General features: G+C 52.9%; 1 protein-coding gene across 1 annotated transcript in view; it reads right to left on the bottom strand.

The window, feature by feature from the left end:
• The window catches only part of SHANK3 (SH3 and multiple ankyrin repeat domains 3), a 214,249-nt gene that overhangs the window by 114,802 nt on the left and 79,474 nt on the right, over positions 1–19,973 (bottom strand). Inside the window, exon 11 of the mRNA XM_087935444.1 lies at positions 2,763–2,782. Within this exon, the coding sequence (XP_087791570.1) occupies positions 2,763–2,782 (20 nt within the window). The remainder of the gene's footprint in view (positions 1–2,762; positions 2,783–19,973) is intronic.

The raw sequence follows: 19,973 nt of genomic DNA, 5'->3' as shown, positions 1-19,973 counted from the left end.
TTGAGCCCACCGGGAGAGCGCCGCTCCTGCGCCCTCCCCTGCTTTTCCCCCAGGGGTTCGGCTCCCCAGCCCTGCCCGCTGCAGCTGAGCTTTCCTGGTGGCCCCCATCCCCGTTTGACCCACCTCCTTTTTCAACCGACCCCCCAGCTGGGATCTGCCCTTGACAAGGGGGGTGTCTCCCGACGCCTGAAGGAATGAAGGATGCGATGGCTTATTGGGGTGCTGTGGGACACCCCCTCCTTTGTGTACAGAAGGTCCAATTTCCCTACGGCCCCCTCCCCGCTTTTTCCAGTCCTGCCCAGCATCTCCCCCTCCCCCCCAGCCTCCCCCCACTTCCTTCCCATGCAACCACAGAGCCCCCTCCTCTGAACCCCAATGGACAGCCTGGATTGCTGCCCCCCACTCCCCCAGTACCCCAAACCGTGACAACAGCCCCCATCCTCTTAGCTCCTTGCAAGCACACGCAGGCACTCCCCCATCAGCACAAACCAGCGAGCCCACTAAGCCCAGTCCCTGGTGGGCCAGATCGGCTCATAGCATTGCCAAGGGGGGAGGCAGAAAATTGGCCTGGGGCTTCCAGAAACCCTTTACGCTCCCCCCACTCCCCCCACAGGTGCCTGGCCTGCTGGCCCTTCAGTCCCTGACGGACCAGCTCTGCCCCATTATAGAGTCCAAACAGACCCGGCCAGCCAAGGGTGGGACGAGGGAGGGAACCTCGAAAGCCTGAATTTCTCTATGTAGAAGGGAAGGCGCTTCTTGGATGAGGAGCGAAATGTTTTCAAAGAAAAACAAAGGAGCAAACGCTTTAAGGCAGGGGTCTCCAACCTTGGGCCCTTGAAGCCTGGCGGACTTCGACTCCCAGAATTCCCAGCAAGACTCTCTTTAGAGCAGAGTCTCCAACCTTGGGCCCTTGAAGCCTGGCGGACTTCGACTCCCAGAATTCCCAGCAAGACTCTCTTTAGAGCAGGGTCTCCAACCTTGGGCCCTTGAAGCCTGGCGGACTTCGACTCCCAGAATTCCCAGCAAGACTTCCCTGCCAGCCAGCAAGACTTCTTAGAGCAGGTCACCTGCTTGGGGGCTGGGGAATTCTGGGAGTCGAAGTCCGCCAGGCTTCAAGGGCCCAAGGTTTGCTGGCTGGGGAATTCTGGGAGTCGAAGTCCGCCAGGCTTCAAGGGCCCAAGGTTGGAGACCCCCTGCTTATTAAGGTATCCATGCAGCCACCCCGGGGGCCCCGCCCTCCCAAAAGGCAGCCCGAGAAAGAAACAACTGCAAACCGAGGGTGAAGTTCGCACAAAGGCTAATCTGGAGAGGAAGGGGAGATTTTCCTACAAGGACGGGTCCTCCTTGACTTCCAACCGAGTATTTAAAACGACGAATGACTAATCCTCACGCTTACGACCGTCGCAGCAAGACCAGCTGCTTGTCAACCGTGATGTATTCAAATCTAGTGGCACAGTGGTCCGAGTGTGGCCCTGCAGGCTACCTTCTGCTGACTGGCTGCAATCTGGCAGTTCGAATCTCACCAGGGTCGAGGTTGACTCAACCTTCGGTCCTTCCGAGGTCAGTAAAACGAGGACCCAGATGGTTGGGGGGCCAGAGGCTGGTTCTATAAACCACTTAGAGAGAGCTACGGTGCCAACTCCGACCTTCCCAGGGAAGCTGATTTGCTTAAGGACTGCACACTTCACTTTACAACTGCAACAACCCTGGACACAAATGCCCATAATCCATATCCTGCCAAGTACGCAGTTTTGGGGATAGCACAAACCTGTTCGACATCCTCCTCCCCCAAAGTAAGAAGATGAGGATTGGGGACCGTTGCAAAGCCGAAGGCCCGTATAGAGGCCCTCCCGTGACCCATCAGCCTTTTCTTAGTGGAGAACAACTGAAGGACACGCCCCTGGTCTGCCCCAGGGGTCTCCAACCTTGGCCACTTTAAGCCTGGCAGACTTCAACTCCCAGAATTCCCCAGCCAGCAAAGCGGAGGGCTGCCTTTCTGAGCTGCTTCCGGATAATGGATGGAAACTGAACAAGGAGAGAGAGATTCAACCTGGAAATAAGGAGAAACTTTCTGACAGTGAGAACAATCAACCGATGGAACAGAAGCTGCCCTCGGAAATGGTGAGAGCTTCATCACTTGAGACTTTCAAGAAGAGACTGGACTGCCATTTGTCAGAAATGGTGTAGGGTCTCCCGCTTGGGCTGTGGGTTGGACTAGATGACCTCCAAGGTCCCTTCCAACTCTGTTATTCTGTTTATTATTATTATTATTATTATTATTATTATTATTATTATTATTATTAATATGTTGCTAGCCCTGATGAGGTTCCCTAGTTGGGTCACGAAACGTCGGCAAGAAAACCGCCACGCTCAGGAAGCCCCAGGGAGCCCTCCCTCCAGCCCTGAGCTACAGATATTCTCCTCCACCCAAGACCCCGATGTTGGGGAAGAAAGCAAGCAGGGAGGGCAGAGGAGATGGTTAGATTGCATCATCGACACAACGGACATGGATTTGGGGAAACTCCATGGGGGAGACAGTGGCGCACAAAGGGCGCCTGGTGTGCTGCGGATTTCGGCTACCCATAATCTTCACCGTGGCCCTCACAAGGTTCTGGCGAGCAAGTCCTCCTCCGCAGGGCCTCAGGTAGGGCTGCTGGCCAGCCATTTGCAGCCACAATAGCAGCGGGGAAACTGCCTAGCCTTTTCCACCAATGTTCTCTGCGGCCCAGCGCTGCTCTTCCCGCGAGGCCTGTTCCTGCCACAGGGCCCTCCTTCACCTGGGCTCCTCCACAAGCCGCTTCCTCTTGGCAGGCGTTGTCGGCAAGACTTGGAAGGAGAGAAAGAAAGGGCAGCGGGAATCTGGGCTATTGGCTTTTCTCCAGGGTGCCCATCCTCACAAGCCCTCGCAGAAAACCAAGGCGGAAATACTGCACGGAGGATGAACAAGTCAGATTTAGGTGGATTAGGTGGTCAAAATTATCGCTGTCGTTATGGCACACCTCTTGGTCCATGGACTGTCAATCACGCTTTAAAGGAGCCCTCAAGTCTGGGGTGTCCTGAACCCTCAAAGCAGTTCTTAAGAGTCTAGTGTTTCAGTGACCTTTAGGGAAAAAAGAAAAAGGATTGACCTCTAGATCAAGGATATCGTATCTAGGGGTGAAGGAAAGTGAAAGAAAACAGATTATCGCTTCACTTTTTCCGCCAGCAATAGACTCCTTAGGCTTCTATGCCACTTCACGGGGCTTTCCAGCCCTCTCTAAGCGGTTGACAGAGTCAGCCTCTTCCCCCAACCATCTGGGTCCTCACGTGACCCACCTCGGAAGGACGGAAGGCGGAGTCAATCTTGAGCCAGTCAGGACCGAACTGCTGGCAATGGGCAGAGTTAGCAATAGCAATAGGCCTTAAGACGTCTATACCGCCTCGCGGTGCTTTTTCAGCCCTCTCTGGCTCCTCATTTTACCCACCTTGGAAGGATGGAAGGCGGAGTCAACCTGGAGCCTGGTGGGATTTGAACTGCCGAATTGCAGGTAGCCAGCAGTCAGCAGACTTTGCTGCAGTACTGCACTCTGACCACTGCGCCACCGCGGCTCATAAGATGCCTCCCTCTCGGGTCCTTCTTGGGATGTTTCCGAGAGACGCCCAGGTCAGATCTAGGTTGGAAATCCTCCCCAGGCCAGCAAAGACGTCCTGGGCACCTCAAGACTTTTCTTCTGATATCAGCTCCCTCTCCAGTCACCCGTCTCGAGATGAGGCCCTCGGGCACCTACCCATCGCTTGTCCAATTGGTCTTCTGGAGATAAGGACACGGCGGCACAAGATGGCCAGTTCTCCAATTCTCTCCCTTTGGAGCGATGTTATCACCTGGTTAGCTTAGGGCACACCTGAACCGTCTCGGCTTCAAGGTCCTGGGGAGACGTGGCTTTGGGTCAGAGGAGAGTCCACTTTCTTCAAATTCCAGATGGGGAGGAACAAACCCGGATATGGGCCACCCCCCTTCGATCCGCTTTTGTGAATTTGAGGGGAGCCACTCTGGGCCGCTGGTCTTTCCGACCGCAGAACTGAGAGAAGAATATTGGTTGCTCAAGGTTGAACCGTGGGGTTCTTGGTGAGTTTGTTTGCAAACATTGACCCAACTAGGGAATACCATCAGTGTTAGGGAGAGAGGAGGAAGAGGAGGAGGACTGTGTGGTCCTTGGGTCTCTCTCAATTTGGTGGTTTTCTTGCAGATGTTTCATGACCTAACAACATGGGAATATCATCATCAGTGCTTGAAGGACATGGGGTTTGGGTAGAAGAGGAGGAGGAGGAGAATAAGGGTTGAACGATGGGGTCCTGGGTGCTCTCTGAGCTTGGCTGTTTTCTTGCAGACGTTTCTTTACCCAACTAGGCAACATCATCAATGCTAGAAGGGAGCAGGGTTTGCCTTCTAATAGTGGCTTGACCGGTGGTGGGAGTATTCTGTGTGAGTCCTTGATTAGGCCGTTTATTGTGTGATTGTCAGTGTTGGAAGTTCTTTGAACAAAGGTCTCCAAACTTGGACACTTTAAGACTTGTGGACTTCAACTCCCAGAATTCTCCAGCCACCCAAGCAAGTTTTAAGGTTGCCAAGTTTGGAGACCCCTCCTCTCTTTGAACCTCAGGACTCTCCTCATGAGTTGAAGCTCCTCAGCTCAAGGTGGCAGGTGAGGAAGTGGACACTGAGAGTTGGAAGAGAGGGACATAAGATATAAACAGCCAGGCTAGGAAAGGGGCCTGTTGGTAGGTTATCTCAGAAACGTGGTCCAGGTAGCAGGAAGGAACTGTACAAATTCAAAGGTTCATCTTCACAAATTCCCTAATCAACGAAGGCTGGAAAAGCTTCTTGGCGTTTCCAAGGCTCTAAATTTACCCCAAGCGCCAACAAAGGCTGTGTTAATTCCTGCTTTCTGCGTCTTGCATGTGGCGTGAGAAATTCTCAGGGAGGCAACGGAGTCTCCAAGCTCAGGGCCAGGAAAGGTCTTTCAAAACTCAAGACGTCTTTCTTTTTCTTATTTGGGATAGAATTGGTATGATTATAAGATTTGTTTTAGAATAAAATATTTAAAATATAGTTATCTCACAAAGGCATGATCGAATAAAAGTTTAGTCAATTTTTTTTTCTTTTTTTTAATAGTGATACTATGATTTATAAATTTGTATTGATAAGAGTATTATATAAGGTAATTGTAATTGTGACTATGAGGTGAATGCACAAAACTGATGGACCAACCGACTTACTGTGTGTACAAAAATATGGGGGAGCTGATACTTTTATGTTTTGTCGTTGTGTTTTGTATGTTAAAAAACAATAAAAAATTTTTTTTAAAAAAACTCAAGACGTGCACAAAGCGATGCCTCATTGATGCAATTCAGCTGCAGGCGAGCATCGCGGAATAATATAGTTACACTCCCGCTTTGATACAACTATCGGTATCTATACGCCCGTTTCCATTTTAAACTCCATCTGCATGCGAAGAATAACTTTGTGCGTTGTTTGTCTTTTGCTGCCTGCTGGCTTTTGGCGTTGGGACCGCAAAGAAAGGAAAGGAAAGGGCTGGAAAAGTCAGGAGCACCTTCTCCACATGGAGGCGTTGATCTGAAGGCCAGGGGAGAGAACAGAAGACAAGATAAACGGCTCCTTCTGGCCCTTCAGAAACAAATGGAGACGGGTGTGTGTGAGAGAGACGCTCTGAATTTTCAACAGCTTATTTCTGTTTCCAGTTGATAAGCCGACTTCATAAAGAGCTGCTGGTTGTGCAAACATGTAGATCCGAAAGCCCCCGTGTGAAGGGGGGGGGAACAGGCACCCCAAGGGCAGGTTTCCAAGTGGGGTTCCTGGCACTGCATGTGTGAACAACATCGGTGTGAAGCGCATTACAGGCGCAAGTCCTCAACTTGCAATCGTTGGAAGCTGCAGCGGCCCTGACAAAAGGTCCACCTAGGGCCATTTTCCCCACCCTTCCAACGGCCTTGCTGGGGTCACGTGTGGAGGGGACAGGACAGTTCCCTGTTCTGGTATAGGAGGGGCTGCCCCAAGGAAGAGGGAGCCAAGCCCCAGAAGGCGGGAGGAGAAGCAACAGTCTGGAAACTAACCAGGAAGAGAAGCGATCTGGAACTAAGGAGGAATTGCCTGACTGTGAGAACAATTAACACAATGCAGCTTGGCAACTTGCTTGTGGGACTTGAAGGCCACAAGTCTTAAAGTTGCCAAGTTTGGAGGCCTCTGATATAGTAGAATGGCTTCCATTCAGAAGCTGTGGGGGCTCCGTCACCGGAGGCTTTTAAGGAGAGACTGGACAGCTGGAATGGTCTGTAGGGTCTCCTGCTTGGGCGGTGGGGTTGGACTAGAACAGTGGTCAGCAACCAGTGGGCTAGGGGCCACTGGTGGTCCGCGAGAACATTTTGGTGGTCCGCAGAGAAATTTCCCCTCCAAAGCAATTGATCCAGGCTGTGTGGGAACACAAGGCTTGCGTCGCTTGCATTGTGAACAACACGAGGTAGTGAGGGGAGGGGGGAAAGGGCGGGAGGGGGGGGAACTTGCCCCATTCACTCCACGCGCCTGGCCACCGGCTGCTTCTTTCCGCTTCTTTCTTCTGCTTTTGGCTGCACACAAGGAAAGCAGCCAAAGTCTTTCTTTCTCTCCCCCAAACTCCGCCAGAAGTTAGTTCTTGGGACCCTGCAAGGCCTCCTGCTCCAAGAGGCTGCGCCGGCAAAGATTCCTCTCTGGCGGAGTTTGGGGGAGAGAAAGAAAGACTTCTGCGGCTTCTGCTGCTTTCCTTGCATGGAGCCCAAAGTCTCTCTCTCCATGTCGTGACTGGGCTGTGCTGCAGCACCTTTGCCTTCCAGACGGTGTCATGAGTAACTTCTTGGGAAGGAGTCTAGTGTAACTTTGAATAGCCATTCAGTGACTGGCCATTAAACGAGGTCTGTCCGTACTCGGCATTTCATCCACCTGACTGCCTTCCCGTGCCAAGTCCAGGCCCAACCTTCCTCTCGGCACAAAATGCTCCGCAATCCAACCTGAGCCTCTGTATCACGCACCGCCTGTAAACCAGCCGACCAGCACTAAATCTCCTCCCAGCCCCATTTCGCTCCCTGTCCTGCTGAAGAGGGCCACTCGTAACTCAAGGACGATGTGATGGCCACAAGGAAGGTCTTCGCTACGGAGGTTGCCACGCTGCAAAACAACACCCCAAACCGCAAACTACGGTGGAAACGTGGACCGTAAATACGGGATCCTTGCACAATAGCCTTCATTTCACCTGCTAGCAAAATAATGCTCAGGACCATATAAAAAAATAGTTGCTGGAACTGCAGATTTCTAGTCTAATTAAAAGAAGGACTAGGGGTCTCACTTGAGACTTTCCAGAGGAGATTGGACTGCCATTTGTCAGAAGTGTAGGTGGTTGGACTAGATGACCTACAAGGTCCCTTCCAACTCTGATTATCTGTTATCTCTTAGGGGTGACATGATAGCCGCCTTCCAGTACCTGAGGGGGCTGCCCCCAAGGAAGAGGGGGTCAAGCTATTCTCCAAAGCCCCTGAGGGCGGGTCAAGAAGCAACCTGGATGGAAACTCCCCAAGGAGAGAAGCAACCTGGGACGAAGGAGAAACGCCCTGACAGCGGGGACAATTAACCAGGGGAACTGCTTGCCACAAGGAGTTGTGGATGCTTCATCACTGGAGGGTTTTAAGAAGAGATTGGACAAACGATTTGTCTGAAATTGCGTAGGGTTTCCTGCCTAAGCAGGGGGTTGGACTAGAAGACCTCCAAGGTCCCTTTCAACTCTGTCATTCTATCTATTCCTATTCTAATTCTATTCTATTCTGGGGATATTAGAGTCCCACCTGGGGAGGGAGACAGCAGGTGCCTAAGCCAATTTTAGAAAAGGCCAAGGAACATGAGACGCTCATTACTGTGGACATTTGCTCAATAATTGAAGAAAATCCAAGAATCCCAAAATGAAATCAGGATCCATTTCACCGATTTGTCCAAAGGCCTCCATCTGCATTGAGGGGTGGGATTTTCTTAGGAAAAGGGGGATCCCACATTTTCTTGGGAGGAGAAGCTGCAGCCTGGAAACCCACAGTGGTCTTGGGGTCCCCAAAGGAGGGAGGGAAGGCTGTGGACGCTCCCGTTGTTTAGGAAAGAGAAGGACTGGGGGAGACAGGAGAGCAGCCTTCCAATAGTTGAGGAGGGGCTGCCCCAGAGAGGAGGAGGAGGAGGAGGAGGAGGAAGGGGGTCAAGCTATTCTCCAAGGCTCCTTTGAAGGCCAGACAAGGAACAATGGATGGAAACTGAACCAGGAGAGAGAGATTCAGCCTGGAAATAAGGAGAAATTTTCTGACAGCGAGAACAAGCCACCCATGGAACAGAAGTCGCCTTCAGAAGTTGTAGGAGTTTCATCCCCGGAGGCTTTCAAGAAGAGACTGGACTGCCCTCGGTCAGAAATGGTGTAGGGTCTCCTGCTTGGGTGGTGGGTTGGACTAGATGACCTACAAGGTCCCTTCCAACCCTGTTAATCTGTTAAATTTCTTCAATCTACATGCTGAATATACATTAGGGAGAGACCTGAACTGGAAAAAGGTGAATGTGGTTTTAAATTGGAGGAAGAAATGTTAGTATACTGAGCCACGTTGATCGCACGACTTGACAGTCAAAGATCTGCCAGCCAGAGTTATAGAAATTAAGGTGCAAACAGGGTGGGGGATGGGCCTTATGGGCCTGTACAGCAAACGAGTAGCAACAGGTATGATAACCAGCCTGAGGGCTCTGAAGGGGAGGCAGAGCTTCTGCCCTGGAGGGCCCACCACCCATGGTGAATAGCCTTGCAGAAACCAGGCGCTTGTGAGTTCTAGCCCTGCCTTGGGCACGAAGCCACCAGACCAGGGCTCTCCCACTGTGGCGACTGTAAGGCTCGTGGACTTCAACTCCCAGAGTTCCTCAGCCAGCCCAGCCACAAGCCTTAAAGTTGTCCAGGTTGGAGAGCCCCGCACTGGGTGTGTGTGTGTGTGTGTGTATGTGTGTGGGACCTCAGGCCAGTCACTTTCACTCCACCCCGGGAAGGAGGCAATGGCCAACCGCTTCCGGAAAACCTGGCCAAGAAAAAGTTCCAGGACTTTTCTGGGGCATTTCCAAGAAGCAGCCCCCATGGGAGGGAAAAAAGAACTAAGGCCCAAAGGACCAACAGTCCAGAAATACGGCCCAGCCTGGCCTGGACCGGGCAGGAAAGCCTGGAAAAGGTTCTTCAGGTGCCACCAGGTGCCTCGACCTCCAAAGATCGGATGCAGGCGAGCCGTGCGATGCCCCTGAATGGGCCTCCCTCGTTGGCAACGGCTCCTTCAGTGACCGTTCAGTTACAACGTCGCGGGGGGGGGGGAAAAAAGGGGGGGGGACTGGTGACCCTTTTTCACCCTTACGGCCGGTCCAGCATCCTCAGGATCCCCCGATCCCCCTTTGACACCCTCTGACAAGCGAAGTCTGAAGGGGAAGCCTGATTCACTTAGCAGCCGTGTGACTGACTGAATGACTGCAGGGATTCACTTAACGACGGTGGCAAGAAAGGTTGTAAAGCGAGGCGCTTAACGAATCTTCTCACTTAGCAACAGAACCTTTGGGCTCCATTGTGGTCACAAGTCGAGGACTGCCTGTAATTGGTGGCTTTGAATTCTGACCTTGAAGAAGAGGACTGGGAACTGTCCCTGGTGATTCACAGAAACCTGAATTAAGAGAAGAACTGGAGCTGGGAGGGACCTTGGAGGTCTTCTAGTCCAGCCCCTTGTCCAAGCAGGAGACCCTCGGCTATTTCAGACAAGGGGCTGTCCAATCTGTTCTTAAAAGCCTCCAGGGATGGAGCACTCACATCCTCTGGTGACAGGCTGTTCCACTGGCTAATTGTCTTCCCTGTTAGGAAAGTTTCTCCTTATTTCCAGGTTGAATCTCTCCTGGTTCAGTTTCCATCCATTCTTCCTTGTCTGGCCTTCGGGTGCCTTGGAGAATAGCTTGACCCCTTCCTCCTCCTCCTCTCTGGGGCAGCCCCTCCCTCAAATATTGGAAGATGCTCTCCTGTCTCCCCTGGTCCTTCTCTTCCCAAGACCAGCCAGGCCCAGTTCCTGCAACCGTTCATCGTAGGTTTCAGCCTCCAGTCCCCTCATCATCCTGGTTGCTCTTCTTCTCTGCTCCCTTTCCAGAGTCTCCACATTTTTGGACGAGAAGCCGCAGCGCAGATCCTTGAGGCCAAAGGCTGCGGGACCAGGAATCCCGCACAGGCAGCCCCTCTCAGCTGGATCCCAGCCTCCCCGCCCCAGGCAGTTGCTGGAATGACAGGGCAGCCGAAGAGATGGCAGTCGATGCCCTGCCTTCAGCCAAGGGACACGCCGGCGGCCCTTCACCAGCAAGCAAACCTCTGTCAACGCCAGGCCGGTGAAGCCCCTTTTCCCACCTGCGGAAGAGGACATGGTCAGAGGTCTCCTGCGGCAGCCCGGCCTTTTCGACGAAGCCACAGAGAGCGGGACAAACGTCAGTGCGTGTGCAGCAGAGACGTTTCGATTCGTCGCCCTGAAGGACAACGCAGGGGACGAGCGAAGAACCAGGTCTAAAGGGGGCCAGGAAGCGCTCCGGAAGGGAAGGAAATGGGGCTTTTTATTCTATAGTTTAAAGTGGGGGTCTCCCACCTCGGCCCCTTTAAGCCTGGAGGACTTCAGCAAAGCTGGCTGGGGAATTCTGGGAGTTGAAGTCCTCCAGGCTTAAAGGGGCCGAGGTGGGAGACCCCCGCTTTAAAGGGACCAGGCTGCATCCCCATAGACACCCCCAAGGGGACCCCACTGGGGGAACCCAGCAGAATTTGCGTCCCCGTCCTGCCTAGCACCACTGGGGAGCTGGGATGAGGGTTGAGGGGGCTCAGGCCCCCCTCCGCTTTCCCTCACCTGGGAAAGGCATTCCTGCACCTCCCTCGTGCTGACCCTCCTCCTCTCACCCCCCCACCTGCCCGCCCTTCCCTTTCTCCCAGCAGCAAATGTAGACCTTCCGGCTTCCCTGGGTGAGACTAGGGTCCAGGTGGCCCGGGAGGGGGTGTCTCGAGGGGCCAGCTGAGCACCGCACAAGCCTCCCTCTCCCCCTGCACAGGCCTGGGAAAGAAAGGGGGCAGCAGACGACACCAGGTGAGGGGCAGCCCCCCCCCCCTCAGCTGCCAGGCAGTGTGTGTGTGTGGGGGGGGGGCGGTGTTTCCTCCACCTGGTGCCTTCCGGCTGGGCTCCGAATGTGCCTTTCGGCTGGCCGATGTGGAGACATCTTGCACTTGGGGGGGGGTCTCTTTCTGTGGGGCAACTCGCCCATTTCCTGGAATGCAAAGGCCTAAAACTTCTCCCCGTGTCCTCTTTAGCCCCCCGCCCCCCACCCTATGGATTATGTCTTTCTTCCATTGGCTGATAAAGAGCCCAGCGTCTCCCTTGCTGAACTAGTTGTTAAGTTAATTTTGTCCCATTTTATGGCCATGGTTGCTAAGTGAATCACGGCAGTTGTTAAGGTAGGAACATGGTCGTTAAATGAATCTGGCCTGATCTTGCTTTTGGAGGACCATGTGTGTCTGTCTGTCTGTCTGTCTGTCTATCTATCTATCTATCTATCTATCTATCTATCTATCTATCTATCTATCTATCTATCTACAGTATGTATGTATGTATGTATGTATGTATCTTATCTATCTATCTATCCATCCATCCATCCATCCATTATCTAGCTATCCCTCCCTCCTTCCCTCCCTCCCTCCATCTATCTATCCATCATCTCTCTCTCTCTCTCTGTCCGTCCACCCACCCATCCATCCATCAAGCTGTGACGGGGGCCTGGGGCCAGGCAACGGCCCCCGTGCGTTTATGTTCTCCTCGGACGCCCACTTCTTCCCTCTGAATTCGGCACCTGCGCCAGACCCCCCCCCGACCTCGGTGGGCTTGGAGAAGCCCCCGCCCCTTGTTTCAGCGCCACCAGAGCTGCCATTAAGCCAATGTTATTCCACGAGGACCCCCGTCCTGGCGTGTTTCTTTTCGCTCATTCCCATTTAACCCTCTGGGCGCTTGAATAATAGATCGCGGAGCATCCAAGCAGGCGGTATAAATGTCCCCGTGTCAGAATGGCATATGGTCTCAAAGTGGGGAGTCTGGAGCAAGGAACGGCCCCCATGACTACACCTGATAGCATGCTAAAGTATTGATCGTGTTTGATATTAACCTTTGATGGACCGAGCCTTAGTTTCTACAAACGTTACTTACTTATTCATCATCCTGTACATCTTTTTCTAAGCTAATTATGTTTTTACTTGTCCCTTATTATATCTGCCTGTTGTCACTGATAAATATATATACGTTTTTTAAAAAAATCAATGCCTACAATGGCTTGTTGCACCCGTGTTCCACTTTCTTCCCAAGTCAAAGTCTCCAGTCCCCAGAACAGCCCCTCCCCCAGATTAAGAGTCAGACACGGAGTAACTCAATTCAATTCAGAACCGAGCTGGGAGGGACCTTGGAGGTCTTCTAGTCCAGCCCCCCCCCACTCAAGCAGGGGACCCTACACCACCCCAGACAAGTGGCTGTCCAGTCTTCTGAAAAGCCTCCAAGCGATGAAGGACCCAGAACTTCTGAAGGGAAGCTGATTCCATGGGCGGACTGTCCTCCCTGTCATAAAATTCCTCCTTATTTCCAGGTTGAAAAATCTCTCCTGGTTCAGTTTCCACCCATTGTTCCTTGTCTGGCCTTCGGGGGCTTTGGAGAATAGCTTGACCCCTTCTTCTTCTTTGGGGCAGCCTCTGAGATATTGGAAGACTGCTATCCTGTCCCCCAATTCCTGCAACGGTTCTTCATACGTTTTTGCATCCAGGCCTTTAATCATCAGAGCTGTTCTTCTTTGCGCTTGTTTTTCAAAGTCTCAACATCCGTTTTGTAGTGTGGTGACCAAACTGGACTGGAGGATCCCAGGTGAGGCCTTACTAAGGACGTATCAAGCGGTCCTAAGACTTCAGGTGATTTTGATTCTGTGCCTCTGTTTACACAACCGAGGATTGGCTTGGCTTTTGGGGGGCTGCTGAGGCCCACGACTGGCTCATGTTTAAGCGATCATCCACTAGGACTCCAAGGCCCCTCTCACCGTTGACGTTTCTGAGCCAGATTTCGCCTCATCTTTATTTGTCCCTTTGGTTTTTCCTGCCCAGGGGTCAAACCTTGTTTTTCTCCACGTTGAAGGTCCTATTGTTGGACAGGGCCCATCATTCAAGTCTGTCCAGATCTCGCTGGATCCTGAGCTTGTCTCCTTGGGTCGTGTTGGCTATTCCTGCCAGCTTAGGGTCATCTGCAGATGCGATGAGCCCCCCTTCTATCCCCTCACCTGAGTCATTGATGGAGACATGTTCATAATCCCTGGTGTTCAGCAAGATACGTTGAAGACCAGGAATGTCCACCCTTGGCAATTTTAAGACCTGTGGGCTTCAACTCCCAGAATTCCCCAGCCAAGTAAGTCTTAAAAAGAGCAGGAAGATTTCACAGGTCTCCTAATCTGGATTGCTACTGAAGCTACCTCATCCCTTCCTCTGGTACCTTCCAGGTGGGAAGCCTGATATAAGTGGGGGAAGCTTCAGAGGGGTGGGGGGGAACATCCTCCTTGCTAGGGGGGGCAAACCTCCTCAAGAAGATCAAGAGGCCAAAACCCACAGCTGGAGGAAGAGTTGTCCACGCCAGCTGGGCCCACGAACGTGATGGGGAGCGTTGGCCCCAAGAAGCCCCCCCCTTTTCCCCTAGAGGCACCCAGTGGGCCCCTCCTGGAGGCCGGGGTACCTTTCTCTCATCATACAACTCTTGTGCCTGGGTCTGCAAGAGTCTGCCAGCCTTTGAAGCCGGTTTGACGGGGATAATCAGCTGCCTGGGATGTTGGCGCTGCCGGCTCTGGGCTCCTCCCAAGAGGATACGGTTGCTAAGCAAGGGAAAGGAAGGCTCCGCATGGCATCATCCAGGATTGGCAAGGCACATCCCGGCAAGGAAGCTCTGCATGGCTCACTGGGGGCTCCCAGTCAGCTGAACCCCCAGGAGAGGACAATTTCTGAGAACCCCAAGCCAGGAGGAGGAAGGATGACTCCTCGCCACCTGTATAGCAATAGCCCGTGGACTTATTCGCCACTTTACGGTGCTTTGCAGCCTCCCTAAGCGCTTTACAGAGTCAGCATACCTGCCCCCAACCACCTGGGTCCACCTTTGACCCACCTCGGAAGGACAGAAGGCTGAGTTGACCTTGAACCGGTCAGGATCGAACTGCTGGCGGAGGGCAGAGCCAGCCTGCAATGCTGCCCTCTAACCACTGCACCACCACGGCCCTTCCTTCCTCCCTCCCTCCCTCCCTGCCTCCTTCCACTTAACAATAGCCCTTAGACTTATATACCGCTTTAGAGTGCTTTCCAGCCCTCTCTAAGCGGTTTACAGAGTCAGCCTCTTGCCCCCCAACCATTTGGGTCCTTGTTTTATAGACGTTGGAAGGACAGCTGAGATAACCTGGAGGTCGGTGGGATTCCAACTCCAAGTCGTGGGCAGAGTCAGACTGCAGTGCTGTCCCTTCACCGCCGAGCAGCAGGACCACTTATGAATCGGGGTGGGCTTCCCTGTATTCAAGGGTGGGGAGGGGGCTTGGCCCAAGAAGCAAGGCTAGTCCTCGACTTATGACCACAATCGAGCCCGACGTTTCTGTTGCTGAGCAAAACGTTTGTGAAGTGAGTTTTGCCCCCATTTTATGACCTTTCTGGCGACAGTTGTTCAATGAATCACTGGAGGTCTTAAGTTAGCGACCCAGTCGTTAAGTAAATCTGGCTTCTCCATTGACTTGGCTTGTCGGAAGGTTGCAAAAAGGGATCATGTGACACACACACACACCCCGGGGACACAGCAAATGGTCATAAAGAGGAACCATGGCCAAGCGTCCAACTTTCCCTCCCATGACCCCAGGGTTGCCGCAACAGCTGTAAGTGCGAGAAACGGACACAGGTTGATTCTTTCAGCGGTCTTGTTTGCTAGGGCCTGGTTTTGCCCAAAAGCCAGAAGCAAATGCCAACGTTTGGGCAAAACCGCCATAAAATGAGTTCCTGTGACTGCGCGGTGCTGCAGGTGGCCGTAACTGCAAGAGTGTCAACTAAAGAGATTCTCTTTTGGTCTTTTCAACTGCCAGCAGAAAGGGAGTTGGGGAAAGCAGTGCATTCCTTACATGCGTCAGATAATTGCTAGGCAGCCGAAGCTGTTGGCACGCAAGATTATTACTGGAGAGCCTGATTGAGGACTCTTGGCTATGGACGTGTCCCATTGGAGAATATGAATTATGATACGGGGTGGGGGAAAGACCAGGGTCAAGGGGGAAATGAATGATGTATTTTAGTGTCGGCTGCACCCAGCTAATGCCAACATGGCCGCTCCTAATAAATCCATTTTATTTTCTCTGAGATGCGGCTAGAGACGTAGGATTTGAATGGGGGTGGATTTGTTGGAGTCCTGACAAAAGGTTTCCTGAATGCCAGACAGGCGGACCGGCAACCACTGGGGGAGGAACAGGTCGTAAGTACCTCCAGGTAGTCTGTCGTAACTTCAAACAGCCGCTAAGCAACTGGTCGTAAGTTGAGGAATACCTGCAATTCTCCCCCAAGTCCCAACCTCAAGACTTGAGAGGTGGATGCTGCGATCCTGACGGCCAGGGCTCAAAGGCCACCTTCCCTCGAACCAAAAGGCAGGAGTATCTGCCACGAATGTCACTGCCCACGGGGCAGGGAGGGGGGGGGGCTCTCCTCTTTCCAGAACCTTCCGGCTGCATCGTTCCATGGCTTCCTTCTCCATCGATGGTCCACACAGTCCTGATCTTCCCAGGCCCAACCAGCCTCTTTGCATGCTTTGCCTCGACATTACATTTTACAATTTAGATTTATAATTAAATGTGCATATATTTAATTTCATCTATTAGGAAGAACATTGACAGGAGTTGGGTATGTCTAGTCCAGTGAAGAGAAGGACCAGGGGAGACAGGAGAGCAGCCTTCCAGGATTTGGGGGGCTGCCCCAAAGAAGAGGAGGGGGTCACCCTCTTCTCCAAAGCCTCTGAAGGCAGCAGGACAAGAAGTGAAGGATGGAAACTAACCCAGGAGAGAAGCAACCTGGAACTAGGGAGGAATTTCCTAACAGGGAGGACAGTTAGCCAGCGGAACAGAAGTTGTGAGTGCTACAACATGAGGTTTTTAGGAAGAAATTGGACAGCCCTTGGTTTGAAGTGGTAGAGGGTCCTCCTGCTTGAGCTGGAGGCTGGACTAGAAGACCTCAAGGGTCCCTTCCAACTCTGTTATTCTGGTCTTTTCATCTCTGATCCCTCCTTGCACTGGGAGAGAAGACGCAGCCCGTGGCTAATTTGGGCCACGTTTCACACTCAGCCACGGAGGAAGCAAACCACCAGGAAAAACGATCAGACGAGACGACCAAGGGAACCTCCCCGATTCCCGTGACTTTCCCTCTCCTGGAGACCCCCAGGGCATTGGGCTGTGGAGGGGAGGGCAAAACTGGGGGTGCACCCACAAAAGACCGGCCACTCTGGGTTCCGCTCCGCCTTCTCGGTGCCCCTGGCAGCCCCCTCAAGTGACCCACGAGGAGAACATCCATTCATTACCCAGCAGCCTCGTCCCGGGCGTCCTTCCCCATCACGGCCAGAATGAGTTACGGCACCAGGAGATCGGAGGGAAAGAGACAGATGCTAAAACCACAAAGAGGCAAAATAAGAGGGAGGCGCCCAAGAATCCCTCTGCCAGCCTTGCATGGAGTTGGAAGGGACCCGGAGGTCTTCTAGTCCAACCCTCTGCTCAGGCAGGAAAGGTTACGTGCAACCTCAGACAAATGGCTGTCCAATCTCTTCTTCACAGCCTCCGGTGTTGGAGCACGTCTGTTCCAGCGCCAGGAAATTCCTCCTTAATTCCCGGTTGCTTCTCTCCTGGATCAGTTTCCACCCGTTGGTTCTTGTCCTGCCTTCTGGGGCTTTGAGAAGAGGTTGACCCCCTCCTCTTCTTTGGGGCAGCCCCTCAAATACCGGAAGACGGCTCTCCTGTCTCCCCCGATCCTCCTCTTCATTGAACTAGCCCTGCCCGATTCCTGCAACCGTTCTTTGTATCTTTCAGCCTCCAGTCCCCTGATCATCCTCGTTGCTCTTCTCTGCACTCTTTCTAGTACTTTTCATTTAAGGAACAGAATAAAATTGAAGAGAGAGAAGAGTCAAGTTCTTGCTTTCTCTCGCAGTGCCCCGTCTCGCCATAGCATCGCCAAGGGCCTTTCCAAAGCTCATCGGCGGCCACACCTGGGCCTGGATGTGCCAGGGACCAGCATGCTGCTCTTCCCACTTCCCACAGCCTCCACAACCCCCTCCCACCTGGGACCAGTCCCACCCGTTCGCCCCCGCCGTCCCTTCCTGGGACCAGCCGATGTGGCAAAAGCCAGGGGAGTCACCGGGGAGGGGCACGAGGAAGGCCTGGCGTGCGTGTCAACTTCGATTAGGGAGGCTCCGTTCCCCTTTTCTGATTTCATGCCTTTAATTTATTCCTCTTATTTCTGCTTATTTCTTCTCGCTTCCTTCGGAGCATCAAAGCCACTTAAGAGCCGGGTGGCTGAAGCCGCCAGATGACAATCGGAATTAAACTCATGTCATGGGATGGTTGTCTGAAGCAGGGACGGGTTGAAGGGCTCTGCTTGGAGGGAAGCTTGGAGGGTCCCCCATGTGTGTTGCTCGGGGTGGGGGGGGTGAGGGCAGGGGGGTCATCTTGCTCCCCGGAAGAAGAGACACCCCCAGACAGAGGAGGGTGCAAATGCCCTCCACCTTTCAACCAAAGCCTTGGAGCTGGCTTCTTCTGGGACAAAAAGGAAAGTTTGCCACAGAGATTCTTTCTCTCGTCTGATGAAAAGAAGGACCGGGGGAGACAGGGGAGCAGCCTTCCAGTATCTCAGGGGCTGCCCCAAAGAAGAGGAGGGGGTCAAGCTGTTCTCCAAAGCCCCAGAAGGCAACAGGACAAGAAGCAACGGGTGGAAACTCATCCAGGAGAGAAGCAACCTGGAATCAAAGAGGAATTTCGTGGCATTGAGAACAATTAACCAGCGGAACAGCTGGCCACCAGAAGTTGTGGGTGCCCCATCATGGAAGGTTTTCAAGAAGAGACTGGACAGACACTTGTCTGAAATGTAAGCTCTCCTGCTTGAGCAGGGGGTTGGACTAGATGACCTCCAAGGTGTCAGAGTATATGCAGGAACTGGAGTAGAGAGTGTTTGTAACAAGGTCAGCCAATGAATAGGCATAGCAACTAAGTCAGCCAATGAGGACTGTTTGGAAACTGAAACTAGAAGTAGCCTAGGAGTGGCTCTATATTAAGCTCTGCAGCTCTTTGAGCTCTTAGTCTGTCTATTGAAATGAACCTTGCTTGCTTGTCTGCTGAAGTTGAGTCACTTGTAACATCTACTAGTTTGCTCCATGCTGGAGAAATCTACAACTGGTATTGTAAAATTGACTGAATGTGTTTATAAAGATGTCGCATGAAGCCTCAGCCATCCGTGTTTACTTTTCTGGCGCTGGATTTACGCTGCAATGCTCTGAACTTAAGCTCCCTTCCAACTCAGTGGTTCAATTAGAGTTGTAAGCCAAGGACTGCCTACGCGGTCTTTGTGGGCAGTCCTGTGTGTTGGAACGGCCTCCCCCGAGAGGCCCAGATGGGCTTGGCCCTGCCAGCCCTCTCCAAGGTCTTGAAGACCCGTCTTCTCCCTCTGGTACTGGCAGAGGCTGACCTGGGGGGCACTAGTTGCAGATCTTCTCGAGCAGGGTCTCACCTGGCAACTTTAAGCCTGGCGGACTTCAACTCCCAGAATTCTGGGAGTTGAAGTCCGCCAGGCTTAAAGTTGCCAAGGTTGGAGACCCCTGTTCTAGAGGCCTCAGCTCTGTGGCCATGTAGCTTTTAGGGGGCCTGGCTTTGACGTTTCGTGCCGTGTGTTCCCCAGATCACAAGACGGAGGTAGGTAAACACAGCATATCAACCCATCCCTCCACTCACCCAAACCGAGCCCTTGTGTCATCCCGCTGCTGAACGTCGCATTCTCACAGTGAGGCTGTGAGGATGCCAAGGGTCCCCTCCTCTTCCTAGCTTTATCGCTATCAGGCCAAGTATCTTGGCTGGCAGGACGTAGGGAGGGAGGTCAAAGAGGGACTCAGCCTAGAATCCCCGCGGAGCCACAAGCAACCCTGCATTCGATGGCCTCATCTAACTCCCGGCAGAGACTAAGCACCAGAGAAGATTCCTGCACAGAGTCTTTTAGCCACACATCATTTCCAGCGGACCTTCGCACGCGGATCTGATCTTTTGTGCCTGACACCAGCTGCGCGGTGTATATTTGTCTTGGACTGTTTCAAAATGATTTTAGGCTTTTAATTGCCGTACGTTTTTTTTTTTTTGAACCGCAAGCTGCCTGGAGTCCTTGATTGTGACGGGCAGCTGTAGAGATTGGAGACCTTAAATAAAACAAAAAGGCAGCTCCTCTGACACAGCCGCCCCCGCCAAGAAAATGAGCTCATCACTCTCCCCCCACCCCCAACCAGGCTGGAGGAGGTGAGAGTTGCAACACACACACACACACACACACACACACACACACGTGAAGAACGTCGACTTGAAAGGAGAGACGCGTCGCAGGGGAAGGAGAGGAGAGAGCGGGGCTCCGCCAGAATGGCCTCTGCACAAGGGAAGCACTGTGCCTTGAAGGCCCCAGACAAAGTGGGCCAGGCCCCCGTTGGACACCCACATCCCCAGGACCCAAAGGGCTGATCACCTTGTCCCTTTCCCTTCCTGAAAACGGGGTACCTTTTTCTAGAAGTGGAGTGTAGACCCCACAGCCTGGCTCCCCCTGGGAATCCTCACCCATCTTCTAGAA

The sequence above is a fragment of the Pseudonaja textilis genome, chromosome 5, assembly GCF_049901715.1.
Source record: "Pseudonaja textilis isolate UNSWEBS1 chromosome 5, rPseTex1.2, whole genome shotgun sequence".
Lineage (NCBI taxonomy): Eukaryota > Metazoa > Chordata > Lepidosauria > Squamata > Elapidae > Pseudonaja > Pseudonaja textilis.
The sequence above is the reverse complement of the archived record's forward strand: the minus strand, read 5'-3'. Positions and strand labels throughout refer to the sequence as shown.